The 19,182-nt window shown below is 45.6% G+C and overlaps 1 protein-coding gene across 4 annotated transcripts in view; it reads right to left on the bottom strand.

Annotated features, from left to right (window-relative positions):
- Positions 1-19,182, bottom strand: part of naalad2 (N-acetylated alpha-linked acidic dipeptidase 2) — a 65,397-nt gene that overhangs the window by 9,679 nt on the left and 36,536 nt on the right. For all 4 annotated transcript variants that reach the window (XR_008723656.1, XM_055637271.1, XM_055637273.1 and 1 more), the window contains 3 exons: positions 16,208-16,275; positions 10,606-10,697; positions 1,824-1,914 (listed from right to left, as the gene is read on the bottom strand). Coding sequence is in view for 3 of the 4 variants with exons in the window: in XM_055637271.1 (XP_055493246.1) it covers positions 1,824-1,914; positions 10,606-10,697; positions 16,208-16,275 (251 nt within the window). In the remaining variant the exon portion in view is untranslated. The remainder of the gene's footprint in view (positions 1-1,823; positions 1,915-10,605; positions 10,698-16,207; positions 16,276-19,182) is intronic.

Here is a 19,182-nt window from a genome sequence, read left to right as displayed (position 1 = left end):
TCGAGCCTGCACCGCCATTCAATATGATCATGGCTGATCATCCAACTCAGTATCCCGTACCTGCCTTCTCTCCTTACCCTCTGATCCCCTTAGCCACAAGGGCCACATCTAACTCCCTCTTAAATATAGCCAATGAACTGGCCTCGACTACCCTCTGTGGCAGAGAGTTCCAGAGATTCACCACTCTCTGTGTGAAAAAGATTATTCTCATCTCGGTTTTAAAGGATTTCCCCCTTATCCTTAAGCTGTGACCCCTTGTCCTGGACTTCCCCAACATCGGGAGCAATCTTCCTGCATCTAGCCTGTCCAACCCCTTAAGAATTTTGTAAGTTTCTATAAGATCCCCTCTCAATCTCCTAAATTCTAGAGAGTATAAACCAAGTCTATCCAGTCTTTCTTCATAAGACAGTCCTGACATCCCATGAATCAGTCTGGTGAACCTTCTCTGCACTCCCTCTATGGCAATAATGTCCTTCCTCAGATTTGGAGACCAAAACTGTACGCAATACTCCAGGTGTGGTCTCACCAAGACCCTGTACAACTGCAGTAGAACCTCCCTGCTCCTATACTCAAATCCTTTTGCTATGAAAGCTAACATACCATTCGTTTTCTTCACTGCCTGCTGCACCTGCATGCCTACTTTCAATGACTGGTGTACCATGACACCCAGGTCTCGCTGCATCTCCCCTTTTCCTAGTCGGCCACCATTTAGATAATAGTCTACTTTCCTGTTTTTGCCACCAAAATGGATAACCTCACATTTATCCACATTATACTGCATCTGCCAAACATTTGCCCACTCACCCAGCCTACCCAAGTCACCTTGCAGTCTCCTAGCATCCTCCTCACAGCTAACACTGCCCCCCAAGTCAAGTCAAGTCAAGTCAAGTTTATTTGTCACATACACATACGAGATGTGCAGTGAAATGAAAGTGGCTTAGTGTCATCCGCAAACTTGGAGATATTGCCTTCAATTCCCTCATCCAGATCATTAATATATATATTGTAAATAGCTGGGGTCCCAGCACTGAGCCTTGCGGTACCCCACTAGTCACTGCCTGCCATTGTGAAAAGGACCCGTTTACTCCTACTCTTTGCTTCCTGTTTGCCAGCCAGTTCTCTATCCACATCAATATTGAACCCCCAATGCCGTGTACTTTAGAGACTGTGTATGCATTGTATGACTCTATTGTGATAAGCTCTTCGTAAAGCACTTTTAAAATGAGGCCCAACACAAGCTTGAGGAATAGCACCTGATGTTCCATTACAGGACTTTTCAGCCTTTCAGACAGTACTGAATTCAACAACTTCAGGTAACTAAAGGTATGTCCTGGTCTGAAGCATTGTCTGTCCATTCCTTCCACTCATGCTGCCTGACCTGCCGAACTGCAGCACTGTGTGTTTTACTTCAGATAACTTGCTCTCTCTGTATTAGTCAGTTCTCCTGCTGGCCATCCGTCAATCTTTCTGCCTGACCCGCTGAGTATTTTCTGTGGCTCCGACTTTTTGCCTGTGTCTTATCTCTCAAACTATCCTCATTAACCAGAGATTCCCTCAACAGCCAACAATGATCGTATCACAATGATTGTATCACATACATACCTTCCCCCACCATCTCCGCAACTTGAAAGCAAGCGCGTGTCAGATTCCAGCCACGTACTGGTTTGCTGCAGATTAGTTGTGGTCAGGATTGCTGTGGATCGGGTTTCCATTTTATTACAAGCAGATCTCTACCGTGGACCATAGAGATTAAACAGACCAGTAAAAATGGAACAAATCTCACACAGTCTGTGTTAGGTACTTGAGGTAGTTGACGTACTCACTCGGTTTTTTGTGTATCGCACACGGCCGGAGGTTATGCCAATTCGGTGAAAGAAAGCTTCAAAGTCGCTGCCGGATCCTAGTTTTCTTATCCTATGTACATTAGCAAACCAGAATAATTGCTACACAAATAAACACATTTTGCAAAAAATTCCTCTTAAGACACTGCCCAGATTTGTAACGTATTCAGTGTAGAATTCATGTACTCATTGCCACAAGTCCCAAGTAGGGAAATCCCTTATAAATCAAATATTGGATAAATCTCACTTCAGAGTGCAATGCATTCCCTCACTTGCTGCATCAAACTCGCCAGCAGGATATTTAAAAGAGGAAGCGTTAAGGCAATTATGACACAATGTAAAAATACAAAGTGCCATTGATCATTTTATTGATTACAAGAATTTTGTCAGCTTTGGATTAAGAGGTGTTATTAACAACAACTGACAAAGTGATAAGCTGTTATGGTAAATGGAAGCTAACCAATTTCTGCATCTTCCTTTTTAAACTAAAGCAATCAGCCAAAATGCCCACGTTAACTTAATCCTAGATTTTTTTTTTACCAGTTTGAACCCAAGCTCGGAGAGTTACCCAACCAATTCCATTCTGGCCAGGAGCTGTGGTGTCACTATCTGTTCCACAGATGCAATACAGAAACAAAATGTTCCCCCAAAACTTGTTTGCACAAGATACACACCTGATATAATATTAATAATCATAATATCTTTTATTGTCATTGCACATAAGCACAATGAGATTTGGTATGCAGCTTCCATCCGATGTCATAACTTAAATAACTAATAAAATTTAGATTTAGATGTTGACTACCCTTCCCCGCGCCCGGGTCAATTTGCCGATTTTATTTTTTTCCTATACTTCCCCTTGCCCCACCTACCCCTCATCTGGTTTCACCCATCACCTACCAGCCTCTGGCTCACCCCTCCCTTGCACTTCTATACACCAGCTCTCTTCCCGCGACACTTGACCCAAAACATTGCCCTTTTCCTTACTTCCACAGATGCTTCTTGACCTGTTGAGTTCTTCCAGCAGTTAATTTTTTTTGTCTCAGATTCCAGCATCTGCACTCTCATGTCTCCATATAGGAATTAGTAATGAGCATGAAACGGGGTCGAAAGACAACAGGCGTATAGTGACTGGACATTTAGTTAACAGTGATCTTAATATGATTGGTTCCAATGTGAAATGTAATAGCAACTATGTAATTGGGTACGATACGTATTGATCCACCAAGTGTTAAACTAAACAGCACGATGCAAGTTAGCATGCAGGCAACCATCCATTGGGGGCTTAGAATGAATTTCCATCCATGCTGTGGGCTACTATAAATTATTCTTCCAGAAAGGTTGGTATGGGAATGAGAAGGAGAGTTAAGTTAGCAACTGGGAGCTACAGCAGGTCTTGGCGAACAAAACACCAGAGTTCTGCAAAAGGGTTACCTTGTCTACGCTTGATCTTGCTGATGTAGAGGAGGCCACGTTGGGTGCACCAAATGCACGAGGTTAGAAGAGATGCAAGTGAACTTTTGTCTCACCTGGAAGGTCTGCTGGGGTCCCTGGATCAAAATAAGAGAGGAGGTGCATGGACAGGTGCCTGGAGCGGGGACAGGTTGGGTGGGAAGGAATGAACAAATCAAGGAGTGGTCTCTATGGAAAGCGGAAAGAGATGCGGGAAGATGTGACTGGTGGTGGGATCAAGTTGAAGATTGTGCTTTCATCTTTTAGATCAGTCTACCACGAGAGACCCTGTCAAATTAAGGAGGAGTCTCATCCCGGATATTCCCTCTTCTCCCTCCCATCAGGCAAGTGATAGAAGTATGAAAACCCATACATCCAGATTCAGGGACGGTTTTTCCCCCCAACTGTTATCAGACAACTGAACCATCCCATCATCAACTAGAGAATGGTGCTGAGTTACTATCCATCTCATTGGAGATCCCCAGCCTATCTTTAGTTGGACATTATCTTGCACTAAACACCATTTCCTTTATCCCGATTCTGTATATTGTGGACGGCTTAATTGTAATCATGTTTACACTTTCGGCGGACTGGATATCATACAACAAAAAAGCCTTTCATTGCACATGGCAATAAACTAAACTGAAGTCTATGTAGACCACATCCACTCTGACCATCAATCTTCATCACCCCCTCAAAAAATCAATCAAGTTTGTAAGACAACTTCCACCCACCCACCTCCAAACCATGCTTATATTGTTAATAGGTCCAGACTTTTCTAGATGTGTGTAATTCCTATCCGTTAGAATATTGTCCAGTGGTTTCCCTGCCACTGTTGTAAGCTTTATTGAACTCCTTTAACAGAGGGGCAATATTGGCTATTCTCCAATGCACTCATGACTGATGTATGGCTGGTGGATTCCCAGACTCCTCCAGGTAGATGGCACCTCGCTTCACTTGTTTACCCAAGGTGTTCGGGGAGTGTTGAACCAGAAAATGTGGGTGCTTGCTTGCATGATGTAGTCAAGTCCAACTCTTCCTATGATGCTAAGACAATTCACCTATGTTGCCACAAAGCACCCCCAGTTCAGTCTAGCTTCAGTCAGTTAAACACTTGTTAGCAATTCACACTCTTGGTTCCCATGGCAACAGGCAACTTCATTACCATTGAGAATTTGCTGAAATCAGGAAAAATTGGCAGCACACATTTTGTTTATGGTCTTAACCTTCCTGGTTGGGTGCAGGTTAATTGGGTATCGCATATCCATTACACACTTTCAAATTTATCCCCTTGCAGTATTTTTTGAAGATAATATTCACAACTTGGGCTGTAATTCTGAACTCAATCATATGAAATTGAATGTAGGAGGTTTACCCACTAATTCAGGAGTGTATTTATTTTTGCTGCACAGAAATAGAACATTGATGAATACAGTTGTCCTCTTTTGTTGCTTAGTCCTAATTGTTGGTTTGGCAGGTAAGAGTTAACTGCCACTTCATCATTATACTTAATTTCTGCCAATGAACCATCTGTGCTTCAGTCTTTTTGATTTGCTGAATTAACTGAGAACATTTAGAGTTAAATTAAGCAGTGATAAAACTCTTGCAATAAAAGTAAATCCCAATCCACTTTTCCTGATTGACCTATTTTTAAAAATACAGCAAGCTAACATCACAAGATGGTTTTCTGAGGTAGCAACGAGTTGTGAAAACTATTAAATTGTATAACATTTTTTTTAAAATCTAACCTGCAGTGTAAAAATGGATTACTCCCTGCAAAGGGCAATGATGTAGAAAATGACATTTGATCACAAGGTTGGATGCACATGGCGCAATCATACATGAAACACACACACCAGGGTTAAATTCAATCTATGTGTAAAGTTTAATTGATGCCTCTCTGCAAAGCCAATTCACTTTTATGCAATTAGCACTCACTGTGGTCAAACACACAGGAAAACAGGCCTGAACAGCGGGAGCAACCTGCATTTGCAGTATTTAAATTGATCATCAATTATTTGCAGGGAAATCACTTGCAGCAGAGCTCAAAGGTATCAAAGGTATTTTATTGGTCACATTCACATACACCGAAGTGTAATGAAGTGAAATGCTTTTTGCCATTTTGCAGCACACAAAAAAAAATACAGACATAATAATAATAATAAATTTTATTTATGGGCGCCTTTCAAGAGTCTCAAGTACACCTTACAAAAATTTTGCAGGTAGAGGAAAAACATGTAAGGGGAATGAAATAAATAGTAGAGACATGACTAGTACACAAAGTAATGACAGAATACAATTCAAAACACAATATGAGGCAATTAATGCACAGATGAAAAGGGAGGGGACGTGGGGCTAAGGATAGGCAGAGGTGAAGAGATGGGTCTTGAGGCGGAACTGGAAGATGGTGAGGGACACGGAATTGCGGATCAATAGGGGGAGGGAGTTCCAGAGCCTGGGAGCTGCCTTGGAGAAGGCTCTGTCCCCAAAACTGCGGAGGTTGGACTTGTGGATGGAGAGGAGACTGGCTGATGTGGATCTGAGGGACCGCGAGGGTTGGTAGGGGGAGAGGAGGTCAGTGAGATATGGGGGGGGGCAGATGGTGGAGGGCTTTGTAGGTGAGGATCAGGATTTTGTAGGTGATCCGATGGGAGATGGGAAGCCAGTGAAGTTGTTTGAGGACTGGAGTGATGTGATGCCAGGATTTGGTGTGGGTGATGAGTCGGGCGGCTGCGTTCTGGACCAGTTGGAGTCAGTTGATGTAGGTGGAGCTGATGCCAAGGAGAAGTGAGTTGCAGTAGTCCAGTCGGGAGGAGATGAAGGCATGGATGAGTCTTTCAGCAGCGGGCGGTGTGAGAGAGGGTCTGAGTTTGGCAATGTTGCAGAGATGAAAGAAGGAGGTTTTAATGACATGGGGGATGTGAGGCTCAAGGGAGAGGGTGGAATCAAAGATCACGCCAAGGTTGCGGGCCTGGGGAAATGGGGAGACAGTGGTGCCGTCGATGGTGAGAGTGGGGTTATTGATTTAGCTGAATAACACAAATGAGAGTCTTAAACACAAAGAACATCCCCCCACAATGGCTCCCACCATGAGGGAAGGCACAAAGTCCAGTCCCCAACCCCAGTTCACCCACAGTCGGGCCTATTGAGGCCTCCACAGTTGCCTGTACGGAGGCCCGATGTTCCAGGCCGTTCTCGCCGGGTGGTGGTGCTCCGGCGTCGGGAGAGTCCTCACAGCGGCTTGGGAAACCTGGAACGGCCGCTTCCGTACTGGAGGCCGCGGCTTCCGAAGCCAAAAAGGCCGCGCCGGTTGGAGCTCCACAACTGGCGATCTCGTCGCGAGATCCCAGGCTCCCGGTGTAAAGTCAGCGCCGCTGCCCGCAGCTGGCCGCTCCACAGTCCCGCAGCTCCGCGATGTTTTACCCGACGGTCTCAGCTCACCAGAGCTCCAGCGCGGCGACCTAGGCAAGGCATCGCCCGCCTCACAATAGCGCTCCCGCGCTGTGCTGCCGCCGAAGCCGAGGTTCTGGGCGGTCCCCGACAGGAAACGCCGCTCCAGGCCTGCTGGTAGGCCGCGAGGACGGGTCGAAGCAGCAGCCCGGAGAAAAGCTGCCTCTCCGACCAGGTAGGGACCCTGAAAGGCAGTTTCCCCCCTTCCCCCCCCCCCCCCCCCCCCCCCCACACACAAAAAAGTCTAGACATCCAAAAAAAACACTTTAACTAACTAAAAATAAAAATAAAACGGTGAATCATTGGCATCAAACACTTTAAAACAAAACTTGGGAGATGATGGTAATCTATGAAGAAAGAAATGATGAGCTGCAGTTGTTCTCCTGCTGTCCCTAACAGAAGGAGGAGGGCACAATTATCAAACTGTTCTCAGAATGGAGCACATTGATAAGGAGAATGGTCTTCCTGAAGCTGGGATCTAATTTCTATTTGTCCTAATGCAACTGGAGGTTGAGGCAGTGTAATGCAGAACTTGCAGAGACCTATCACCCTCAGCAGGAAGGACAGCAGCTACGCACCCACTTCTTCTCCCAAAGGTGAGTCAAGTGTCGTGACCTTGGACTCCAGACGAAGGCAGCACAGTGGTGCAGCTAGTAGATCTGCTATCTTGCAACAACAGAGACTGGATTCGATCCTGAGTTGGATGATCAGCCATGATCATATTTGAATGGCGGTGCAGGCTCGAAGGGCCGAATGGCCTACTCCTGCACCTCGGGTGTTGCAACAACAGAGACTGGATTCGATCCTGACCTCGGGGGTTGTTTGTGTGGAGTTTGTTTGTGCTCCCCGTGACTGTGTGCGTTTCCTCCCACATCCTAAAGTAGTGCAGGTTTGTAGGTTAATTGGCCTCTAGTAAATTGCCCCTAGTGGGTGTCACTGGCTGTGGCAAAGTGATGGCAGAACATTGAAACGTGTGTAGAGAGTGGATAAGAAAGTGGAGTAACATAGAACTAGTGTAACGATGATCAGCATGAACTCGGTGAGCCTGTTTCCAGGCTCAATCATTAATCCTAAACCTATAAACAAAACCAATCTAGGTGCATGGACCAAAGTACAGCACATTCCCCTGTTCAAGCACACCAAGGCATTCGGATGCAGATGATCTCTGCTCTGCTCGCACCATGGATACACGGATTGTGGGCTTCCCAGAGATTGAGGAAGTGAGAGACATTGTGCCCACAAATGAAGGTTATCCAATTTCCTTTCTTTTAAGTAATTTCATAATCTACGAGTATCAGGCCAGGGCATAAGAGTAGTTCTCAACATATGTAAAGACACTGACCAATTGTCTCTGTTAATAATATGTTGCTCTTCTTCAGTGTTAGCAAGCCAAAGGAGCCAGTTATTACTTCAGGAAGCGAGGTGGAATACATGCCCCCATCAGCAGTAATGGTATCGAAGTAGAATTAGTTATGACCTTCACGTTCCTATGCTTATTACTGGACCAACAACATTGAAGCTATGGCCAAGAAAGCACACCACACCTCTATTGCCTCAGAAGCCAAAGGAAATTTGGGATGTCTCCAATAACTCTCATCAACTTCTACAGATGTACTGTGAAAGCATCTTATCGGGGTGCATTACAGCTTGGTTTGGCAACAGCACTACAGAGTTGTGAATGTAGCTCAGTCCATATCGAGATCGGCTCCCCGGTACCCCTACCCCCCTCGCCTCCCCCCCCCCCCCTCCCCCCCCCCCCCCCCCCCCCTCCCCCAATCAACTTCATCACCACTCCATGCTGCCTTAGGAAAGCAACCAACATATTCAACATTCTTTCAACCCCATCATTGCTCCTTCTACTTTCTCCCATCGGGCAGAAAATACAAAAGCTTGAAAGTACATACCACCAAATTCAGGAACAGCTTCTTTCACACGGTTATCACCCTACTGAATGGTCCTCCTCTAAGGTAGGATGTAGTTTGATCTTCCAATCTACCTCATTGTGGACCTTGGACATTTTCTCTGTTATAATGCTATAACATTATAGTGCAAACTCTGGCATTTCTCTCTTTGCACTACCTGGGGCACTTGTGCATGGTTTAATTGTACTCATATATAGTATAATTTGAGTGGATAGTACACAAACAAAACTTTTTACTATATTTGGTACACGTGACAATAATAAACCAACACTAATACCAATACCAAATCTCCAAATCACCCCAGAACGTAACACGTCTATGCCATGATCATCAGCACCCTCTCCTCAAACATGACCGAGCACATGGGCAAGGTGCACACCTCACCAGACCTCCGTTCTGAACTGTTTTGCCTTGCAAAAGGGAAATGATCAGCGACTGTGCTGTAAATATAGAAATGAAGTGGTCATTATGGCTCAGTAACTGCAGGTTTACGTGCATTGCAAGTACACCTTTGAGCAGATAATGCATGAGGCGGTCAAATGGAAACCTTTAAACTTGTGAAGAGTAAATAATGAGTAATTGTTTACATTAATAAATAAGTGTCTCCAGAAAAGAAAATATGTGTAGCCAAAGATACATAGGAAATTTAAAAGCACATTAGCTGAAAATATAAAGATTCACCAGTCAGATTCAATAAGCAGTATGTGTAGGAAACATAGAAACATAGAAATTAGGTGCAGGAGTAGGCCATTTGGCCCTTCGAGCCTGCACCACCATTCAATATGATCAGGGCTGATCATCCAACTCAGTATCCCATACCTGCCTTCTCTCCATACCCTCTGATCCCCTTAGCCACAAGGGCCACATCTAACTCCCTCTTAAATATAGCCAATGAACTGGCCTCGACTACCCTCTGCGGCAGAGATTTCCAGAGATTCACCACTCTCTGTGTGAAAAAAGTTCTTCTCATCTCTGACGAGGAACTGCAGATGCTAGTTTAAACTGAAGATGGACACAAAAAGCTGAAGTAACTCAGCGGGACAGGCAGCTTCTCTGGAGAGAAGGAATCGGTGACGTTTCGGGTCAAGACCTTTCTTCAGACTGGACCAGTCTGAAAAAGGGTCCAACACCAGCTTTTTGTGTCTATCTTAGATACAATAAGTAAATTAGTTAAATAATTGACAGAAAAATAGAAAAACAGGACTAAATCGATAGTTGTAACTCGGATCAAGTACTAGAACAATATATCAAATGGTATATTTCAGCAGAGCATCAGAAATCCACCTTGAGTATTGCTAACAGGAAGACGTGTTCATGGCTGCATATTGTACTCTGCTACTGCAGTGGATTTCTCCAAATTTAAGGGGCAGTAGAGTGGCACAGCTGGTAGAGGTGCCGCATCAACATCAAGGACCTGGGTTTAAACCTGACCTCGGGTGTTGTCTGTATGGAGATAGCACCTTCTCCCTGTGACCGCGTGGATTTCCTCCCACATCCTAAAGACATGCGTGCTAGATTAATTGGCCCTGGTGTGTAGTGGAGTGAATGAGAAAATAGTATAACCTAGAATAAGTGAATGGTTGGTCTGAAGGGTCTGTTTCCAATCTGTATGAATTCAGAAATGGAATTCCACAAACAGTAAACACTGAATTGCATGCTTGGTCTTGCTGATTAAGCATGAATTTTTATTCCACTTGTCCAGTCTAAAGTTTACCCACATCTTATCTTTTTACTCATTGTCAGTGAGAGCTGAGACAAATTATTCACATGGACTAAATTCTCAGCTCTGTCAGTAATTAACGCCCGACACTGTTGGCCAAATCTGAACTGAGATGTGTCCATTCTGGACTAAATATTCCCAGTGACAACAAATTTCCCTTTTATAATTTATGAAATGAGTTATGAAGGAGGTGGAGGAAAAACACTTATTTCTGGCTGACCTGGGAGTTTCCTTGTAACCTATCCAAGGATCTTTCTCGTACCAACTCTGGTAAAGGGTTTTTCCCTCAAATCCATCGTCAGGGCTCAGCATCTGGAGGAAGGCAGAAGTAAATCATTTATTTCTCAATTTTCACATTCAATCGTTAGTCTTTTTCAGCAACAGCAGCCAGTGCCTGAGAATAGGTGCTCATTAAATTAAAACCCTGGGGACATTTGTCTCATACAACCAGACTAGCAAATCCTTTGTTTATTTTTTGGGAACAGAAGCTCTTCTTGGTGCAAAGGCATTGGTTAAGTTTCACGGTGTTGATTCAGGCACTAAAGAGCTTCCAAGATAGGATGTTGAGCTGATACTGTTTAGAGCAAGAGGTCACCTTTACCGAGGAGCTGATAGCTGCACGAGAAATAGATGCCTGGGGGATTGTCAGGAACTAATTGCAACAAGTTGGCTGTGTCATACATGAATGAGGCCACAGCATTTCGATTTCATGGCAGTGACAAGCTGCTTGGAGGACTGCAGACAACTCGAAGTACTAATCAAATCTTTAGCGCATTTAACTCTATGCTGAAAGTTTGAAGAAGACCAAGAACATATCCAGAGTCAGACTAGGCACAGGAGATGGATCGGAAACCAGAGACTCCCATGGGATTATGTCAACAAGTTTAAACCTTGTGGACACATCCACATTGAGGGTTTTTCACTGTGCGTTGGTACAAGTGACAATAAACTAAACTGAAGGTGCACATCTCTGATTAGACCCAGCAATATTGTTCTAGTGAGCACAGGTGTGCTAGTATAGAATAGCTACAGTATTGATTGGTAAATATGTTACTGAGCAACACTGGGGTATAGTACAGGTCTGTCATTGTGCAACAAAGTAATCTTTAAAAATTTTCTAAATGGTTTCAGGCATTGCCTTTGGAATTTCACTCTTAATATTACAGCACATACTTTGGATTACAGTGCCTTTGGAAAACAGTGTGATTTCAGGACCACTGGCAGACCCTGTATATTTTATTTTTCTTCTTTCATTTATTTAGCATAAAGGGCCTGTCCCACGAGCATGCGACTCCATGCGGCAAGCGCAAACTAACGTGGTAGTTTGAGCCGTACGGCTTCTCGAGGCCGGTCCCACTTCGATCGCTGGAGCCGTATGGAGTTGTGCGGAGCTGCTCCCGACATTGCGCTGGGCTCCGAAAAACTGACCGTGTTCAAAAATTCCGCGCAGCAACGGCCTGCCGGCCCGCAGCCGCATTGACGCCACACCCACCGCATCGCCGGGCATACGCAGAGTCTTGACGCCGTACGCAGCATCTTGACGCCATATGTCACGTGCGAACTTCCCACGGACTTCGCTTAAACTTCACGTCACTCACTCAACCTCCACGCGGCCCCCACTTCCGGTTTGGTCGTGCTCGCCGCATGCAGGCCCTTGATGGTGGGACCGGCCCAGTGCGGGGATCACTCGACCTCCGTGTGGGCCCCGCTTCCGGTTTGGTCACGCTCGCCGCATGCAGGCCGCATGCTCGTGGGACAGGCCCTTTAGTCATACAGTATTCAACGCACAAGAGAGGGTTTTGGTCCCATTCAGTCTCTGATGCTCCCTGCTTCTTTTTATACATTGGCTTGTCGTGACCTCGCCCGCAAAGCCCACCAACAAGGTGAAGGGGATGGTGCTCTAATTTCCTGTTTGACAAAGACCCCTAGACATTTTCCAGATGGAAATGGGAACAGGAAGAGAGGGTCATGTCCCAGCTGCTGCAAGGAAGATGGGAGGTAGGAGGGGTGTGGTTGGGGAACAGATGGGTGAGATCAAAGGTCACAATTAAATGCTGCCTCAGGCGAGAGATTCAGGGATTTTATTTCAGAAGTGGGAGAGGTAGATATTTGTAACCCTTAGCCCCTGTCTGATGCCACCTTAACCAGCCCTCATCTAAAGCACTTCAGAAAAGCCCAAGCCATATCCATAGTGAAAGTGGATGCATAGAGTCTACATAAGCTATTCCACAGAGGCAGGGTTGCTAACATTAGGGGAGAGCTGGGAGTGAGAAATTGCGAGAGACCAAGTCCAAGAGTGCATAGCGACCGAGGGGGGTGGACGGTGTGGGAGGGGGCTTCGGAGTTTTTGCATTTTTCAGCTTGAAATTGTGCAATCTGGTGCATACTGTAGCAAGTCTTTTAACTTACCCTTGAATGCAATATTTATGCTTTAAATTGGATTAGCTATAAATAAGGTTAGGCTAAATTACATTCCTAATTACACTCCACAGTAGAGCCAGGCTCTGATCGACAGGTGCAGCACATGAATGATCTTAATGTATTCATGTATGGATATCAGATTATAATCAAGCACTTGGCCCATGTTGACCAACCTGGGTCTCACGGCACACCTGGTACTACTCCTGACCCTGACTCCAGTTGCATACCTTCTCTCATTCCTGATCCTGAGTCCAGCCTTACACCTGGCCCCCTATTCTACTCTGATCATAACTGCTTGCTTGCTTAGGATCCCAGTGCTAAATACTCTTATTGTCCCAGCTTTGACTGCACACCTAGTACTATTCCAGACCTTGACTCTGGATGCACACTTGGCCTTGCTCCTAGCCCCTCTGCACTGACAATATCTGGCCCACACATAAAAGCCCCATATCTGACCCCCTGGATTTAATCTATTACGTTCAAGTCCACAGGTGCGTATCTAATGCGGTAATTTTTTATGGGGCACTTCACGGACCAAATTTTGATAACAAAATTTGCTACATCCATTGGCTTCCTTGTTATCTAACATGCTGGTTATTTTGTCAATGAAGTCATCAATTGGTTGAACATAATTTCACATCCATAAAATTATACTCACTCAGCTGTATAAGTATTCTGTTACCATTTACTTAATTTTCCAAACAAACTGTCCTGAAGTCATTTTCACCCCCAATATTTTCAGTATTTTGCTGTCTTCCTCTCAGCTGGGACTTTTTCGAAATGCAAAGTCCAATAACAATACATATTTAAGCAATAATATTCTATTTAATGTGACCTTGAGAGTAGGTAATATTTTCTGTGGTATTCATAACACAATGATAAAAAGATGGGTACTCAAAAATGCTGGAGAAATTCAGCGAGTGCAGCAGCATCTATGGAGCGAAGGAAATAGGCGACGTTTCGGGCCGAAACCCTTCTTCAGACTGATGGGGGGTGGGCGGGGAGAAGAAAGGAAAAAGGAGGAGGAGAAGCCCGAGGGCTGAGGGAGAGATAGGAAGGGGAGGAGACAGCAAGGGCTACCGGAAATTGGAGAAGTTAATGTTCATGCCACCAGGATGCAGAGTCCCCAAGCGGAATATGAGGTGCTGTTCCTCCAATTTCCGATGGTGCTCGCTCTGGCCATGGAGGAGACCCAGGACAGAGAGGTCAGATACGGAGTGGGAGGGGGAGTTGAAGTGCTGAGCCACCAGGAGGTGAGGTTGGTTAATGCGGACCGAGCTGAGGTGTTCGGCGAAACGATCGCCAAGAGCAATAAGAGTATTGGAGCTTGGTCTCACTGATGTAGATCAGCTGACATCTAGAGCAGCAGATGCAATAGATGAGGTTAGAGGAGATGCAATTGAACCTCTGTCGTACCTGGAACGACTGCTTGGGTCCTTGAATGGAGTCGAGGGGGGAGGTAAAGTGACAAGTGTAGCATCTCTTGCAGTTGCAAGGGAAAGTGCCCGGGGAGGGGGTGGTACAGGAGGGAAGGGAAGAATTGACAAGGGAGTTGCGGAGGGAGCGGTCTTTGCGGAAACCAGACATGGGGGGAGATGGGAAGATGTGGCGAGTGGTGGGGTCACATTGGAGGTGGCGAAACTGACGGAGGATTACTTGTTGTATGTGACGGCTAGTGGGGTGAAAGGTGAGGACTAGGGGGACTCTGCCCTTGGTGCGAGTGGGGGGATGGGGAGAGAGAGAGCCTATAGAAGAGACCCTGGTGCGAGCCTCATCTATGGTGCGGGAGGGGAACCCCCGTTCCCTGAAGGAGGACATTTCAGATGCTCTGGTGTGGAACGCCTCATCCTGGGAGCAGATGCGGCGTAGACGGAGGAATTGGGAGTAGGGGATGGACTCCTTACATGAAGCAGGGTGGGATGAAGTGTAGTCCAGGTAGCCATGGGAGTCAGTGGGTTTATAGTGGATGTCGGTCAGAAGTCTATCAACTGCAATGGAGATAGTGAGGTCAAGGAATTGTAGGGAAGTGTCGGAATTGGTCCAGGTGTATTTGAGTGCCGGATGGAAGTTAGTGGTGAAGCGGATGAAGTCAGTCAGTTGTGTTTGGGTGCAGGAGGTAGCACCAAAGCAGTCGTTGAAGTAGCGGAGGTAGAGGTCAGGGATGGGGCCCTGGTACGTCTCGAACAAGGATTTTGTGATCAGCGTGAGAATTGGGCGAAATGCGCGAGTCTCACACTCAATGCGTGAGAGTTGGCAACTCTGCAAAGGTTGCATCCAATTATTTTTCTGTAGTTAAATGAATAGATACTTGTGTCAGTACCTTCAAATTCAGAACATGGACGTCATTAATTGGAAACTAAATGCACAGATTTAAACTTGTCTGCTTTACTTGCAGAGCAAGGTGTATCCCCTTTGAAATTCCAGTGGCAAAGTGATATATGACCAGGTGAGGTCAGTGTTGAAGAGTACATGACTTTTGAACCTCACCAAGTGTTTATGCTGTGCCTAGAACTGTACACAATATCCCAACTGTAAGACACGACATTAAGGTGAACGCGGTATTACTATTTTTAGTCCTCTGGTATATACCTCTCTACTTATAAAAATGTTACAACAAAATACTCCAGATGGCGTTTATACACAAAAGAGCACAAAGTGCTGGAACAACTCAGCAGGTCAGGCAGCATCTCTGGAGAACATAGATAGGTGCCGCTTCAGGTCAATACCTTCATCTGATTCAAAAAGGGTCTGAAGAAGGGTCTGAACCTAAAATGTCACCTATGTTCTCCAGAGGTTCTTCCTGACTGGCTGAGTTACTCCAGCACTTTATGTCGTTTTGTCTACTTATGAAAATCTAAATTGAATTGCTGTCAACAATTCAGTACTTGTTTCAGCAATCAAGCTTATATTTATATCTCACTGTGCTTACTCTTCCAGGCACATTTTCAGTCCTTGATTCTCCTCCCATATGTGATAATATTCATTCATTTATCCATACTATTACTAAAACTCTCATCTTGACCACTTCTGGTTTACCCCCCCCCCCCCCCCCCCCCCCCTACCCACCCCCCCCCCCCCCCCCCCCCCCCCCCCCCCCCCCCCCCCCCCCCCCCCCCCCCACGCCACCCCCCCCCCAACCCCACAACGCTGGGACAGCCAGCATCTCAGGAGAGAAGGAATGGATGATGTTTTGGGTCAAGACTCTTCTTCAGACAGTCCATCCCTTCTCTCCAGAGATGCTGCCTGTCCTGCTGAGTTACTCCAGCATTTTGCGTCTATCCTCAGTGTATAACCAGCATCTGCAGTTCCTTCATACACAGATTCTTGTAATACCCATCTTCTAATTTTAATTAATATATAAAACTATACAGGAAAATGTTTTAAAATGACTGGTTCCTTACCTTTTTGGTCAGATTATAAACCAACTGGTTGAGCAGTGGGCTACAGTCAACTCTCAGTGTGTAGTTACCTGTGTGGAGATACAGGGGAGGATGAAGGGAAGAGATTGTTAAATTTAGATAAAACTGGTTACCTTTTCAGATCAATTCAACAACCTTTAGCACAAATCTAAAGTAGGTTGCAATATTAAATGACTAAACAGTTGTGATTAACTGGAGGTTAAACACTAAAACTTTGTGTTACAAGTTGGGAACTGCAAGATATTTCCTTTGTGTGCTCAGGCAAAAGGAAAAACCATAGATCGCATGTCTGAACTATGAGTATAGGGGATGGAGTGGTCACAGGAGAAGATTAGACAACAGTCAGTCCTGGGGGAAATGGATTTCCATGCATCCTGGGCAGAGGCAGTTGAAAAGGGTCACAATTGTTTGCTCAAGGCAACGTTTGTTTCAGAAATTATTGGTGAGTACGTAAAGCCAGAGTCATGCTTGCAATTTGGTTGGTGAAGCAAGGGTCAGACTAGTGATCATGGGTGTGGAGCACAGTCATGAGCTTCGGTTGTAGGTAAGATTGCAATCATGATGGTTTCAGGGACAACACCACTAGGGCTTGACCTAGAGATCCAACCAAAGTAAGTTCCCATTGAGGGACCCAACAGCCTCGGCACAACACAGGCAACTACCCATACCAACGGCTATATAGGCTTTGCACGTGCTTTGAAGGTCCAATTATGGTTGAAGTCAAAATGACAGCAAAGATATCTCACAGTACCTCACCACACGTGACAATAAACTAAATTAAACTGTCACTGTGCAAGTGCTTCTTTGATTCATTCTGTGAGATGCAGGAAGATCTGGGGAGGGGGTTGAATTACATTCACTATGTAGACTGATTTAATTGTTTTAAACATTAAATTGCACCACGTACCCGATAGAATAACTACTTCTGATTTTGAAGAAACTGAGTTAATCCTTGGACCTTTTCATAAAGGAATTGTAAAACAGTAACACTAAACTTTGCTACATTTTCTAGCCATAAAATGGTAAATTCATGTCCAATTGCCCATGTCCCTTGGTATCTCATCTGTCTATGATTGCAATTTTTGTATTATTATTATTTTTTTAAAGCTGCCGGTGAGAGGGACAGATCGTGCAGAATTCCACCAAAGTGACGACATAGAGATCAGGTCAACTGTAGGCGGCGCGACTCTCGTCAGCAGCAGCCTCTGCAGCCCATCCGCGTTTTTATTATTTTCTGTATGTTTTTATGTAGTTTTTGTTATTTTTTGTTGGGGTGTGTGTGTGGGGGTGGGGTGGGAGGGAGGGAGTAACTTTTAAATCTCTCCCTGCACGGGAGACCCGACCTTTTCTTGTCGGGTCTCCGTTATCGTTGGGGCTGCAACGAGGAGCGGCCTCCAACAGGAAGAGACCGGGGACTCTGGTGCCGACGACTCACCGCCACCGTCGCGGAGCTGGCCGAGTCCGGAGCGGTGGTGGAGCGCTGCTGCTGCTGCGGCCCGACCTCCGGAGATTCGGAGGCTGCAACTGCGGGTCTGGTGGACGGCGGCACCGGGAGCCCGCGGGTCCCTGGAGGGAGACCGCTTTTCAGGGCTCTCGCAACGGCGACTTCTCCCGCCCGAGTTGCGGGGTCGAAGAGCTCCTGGAGCGGGGCCTGACATCACCGCCCCGCGCGGCTTGGAATGGCCGCGGGACTCTGCGAGCGCACGCCGGGGGCTCTAACACCAAGACCCGGTGTGCGACCTCGCACCACCCGGCATGGCTTTAATGGCCGCGGGACAATTGCCATCGCCAGCCGGGGGCTTTGACTTTGACTCTGAAATGGGGGGGGGGGGGGGGGGGGGGGGGAGAGAGTGCAGTGGAGAGATACTTTTTTTTTGGCCTTCCATCACAGTAATGTGATGGATGTTTATGTAAATTATGTTGTGTCTTGGGTCTATTTGTTTGTAATGTATGGCTGCAGAAACGGCATTTCGTTTGGACCTCAAGGGGTCCAAATGACAATTAAATTGTATCTTGTATCTTGTGAGTACATATCTGGATGTTATGCCCTTTGCCCTCATTATCGACCCTTTAATTAGCTATGTGATATTAGCTCTCTAATTAACCTCCCAACCACAGTTCCTGAAAGATTAACAACAAGTGCTGACTTATTTATTTGTATCTGGCTCAGACAAAGTGAACTGTGATTCGAATTTGTTGCTGAGAACAAAGATGGATTTTGTACTTCTTAATGATTTGCTGACCAAAAGGGAGCACTATGTTCTCTGTAATCTAGTACATTGCCCATAAATTTTGTTCAATGACTCTGTGCTTGAATAACTTTGTTAACGAACCCAGTATTCCAGGTGATGGTACTACCTGTGAACCACAGTAATATTTGAGACTGTACTCTGCTAAGATATTTGTTTAGATAGAAAAATGTTGCTCTGAATTTGATCTTTCCCACAGTTTCCACTTTGCTGATAGTCTTTGGCATTTCAGCGCAGATCGAATGCGTTAAAGCGGCTGCAAATGACCACTTGCTAGTAGAACTTGGATTAAAGGCAGATGATCCACATATGTTTTCTTAGCACAGTTTCATAAGACATTGTTGAGCTAACTTCTGCACATGTTTTCTTTCTGTTCCAATCAGCAATTAAGGGTGGGAAGTGATCTAATCGAGTCACTTCCACTTCCACCCTGCACTCAAATTAAGCTGGACCATCTCTGACACCTCGTTCTTTTCTGGATCTCTGTCTCTCTCTATCTCAGCAATCAGACGCCACTGACACCTTCTACAACCCCAGCAATTGTCACAGCGAGCTCTACCGCACCTCCTCCCACCCTGCCATCTCAAAGGATGCCATCCATTTTTCTCCATATCTCTAATGTATCTTTGCTGTTCTCAAGAGGAGGCCTGCTCCGGGGTTCTTGAATTTCCACCACCTTCCCAAATCTTTCCTATTCTGTCTCAGTCG

Source organism: Leucoraja erinacea, chromosome 6, assembly GCF_028641065.1.
Source record: "Leucoraja erinacea ecotype New England chromosome 6, Leri_hhj_1, whole genome shotgun sequence".
NCBI lineage: Eukaryota > Metazoa > Chordata > Chondrichthyes > Rajiformes > Rajidae > Leucoraja > Leucoraja erinaceus.
The sequence above is the reverse complement of the archived record's forward strand: the minus strand, read 5'-3'. Positions and strand labels throughout refer to the sequence as shown.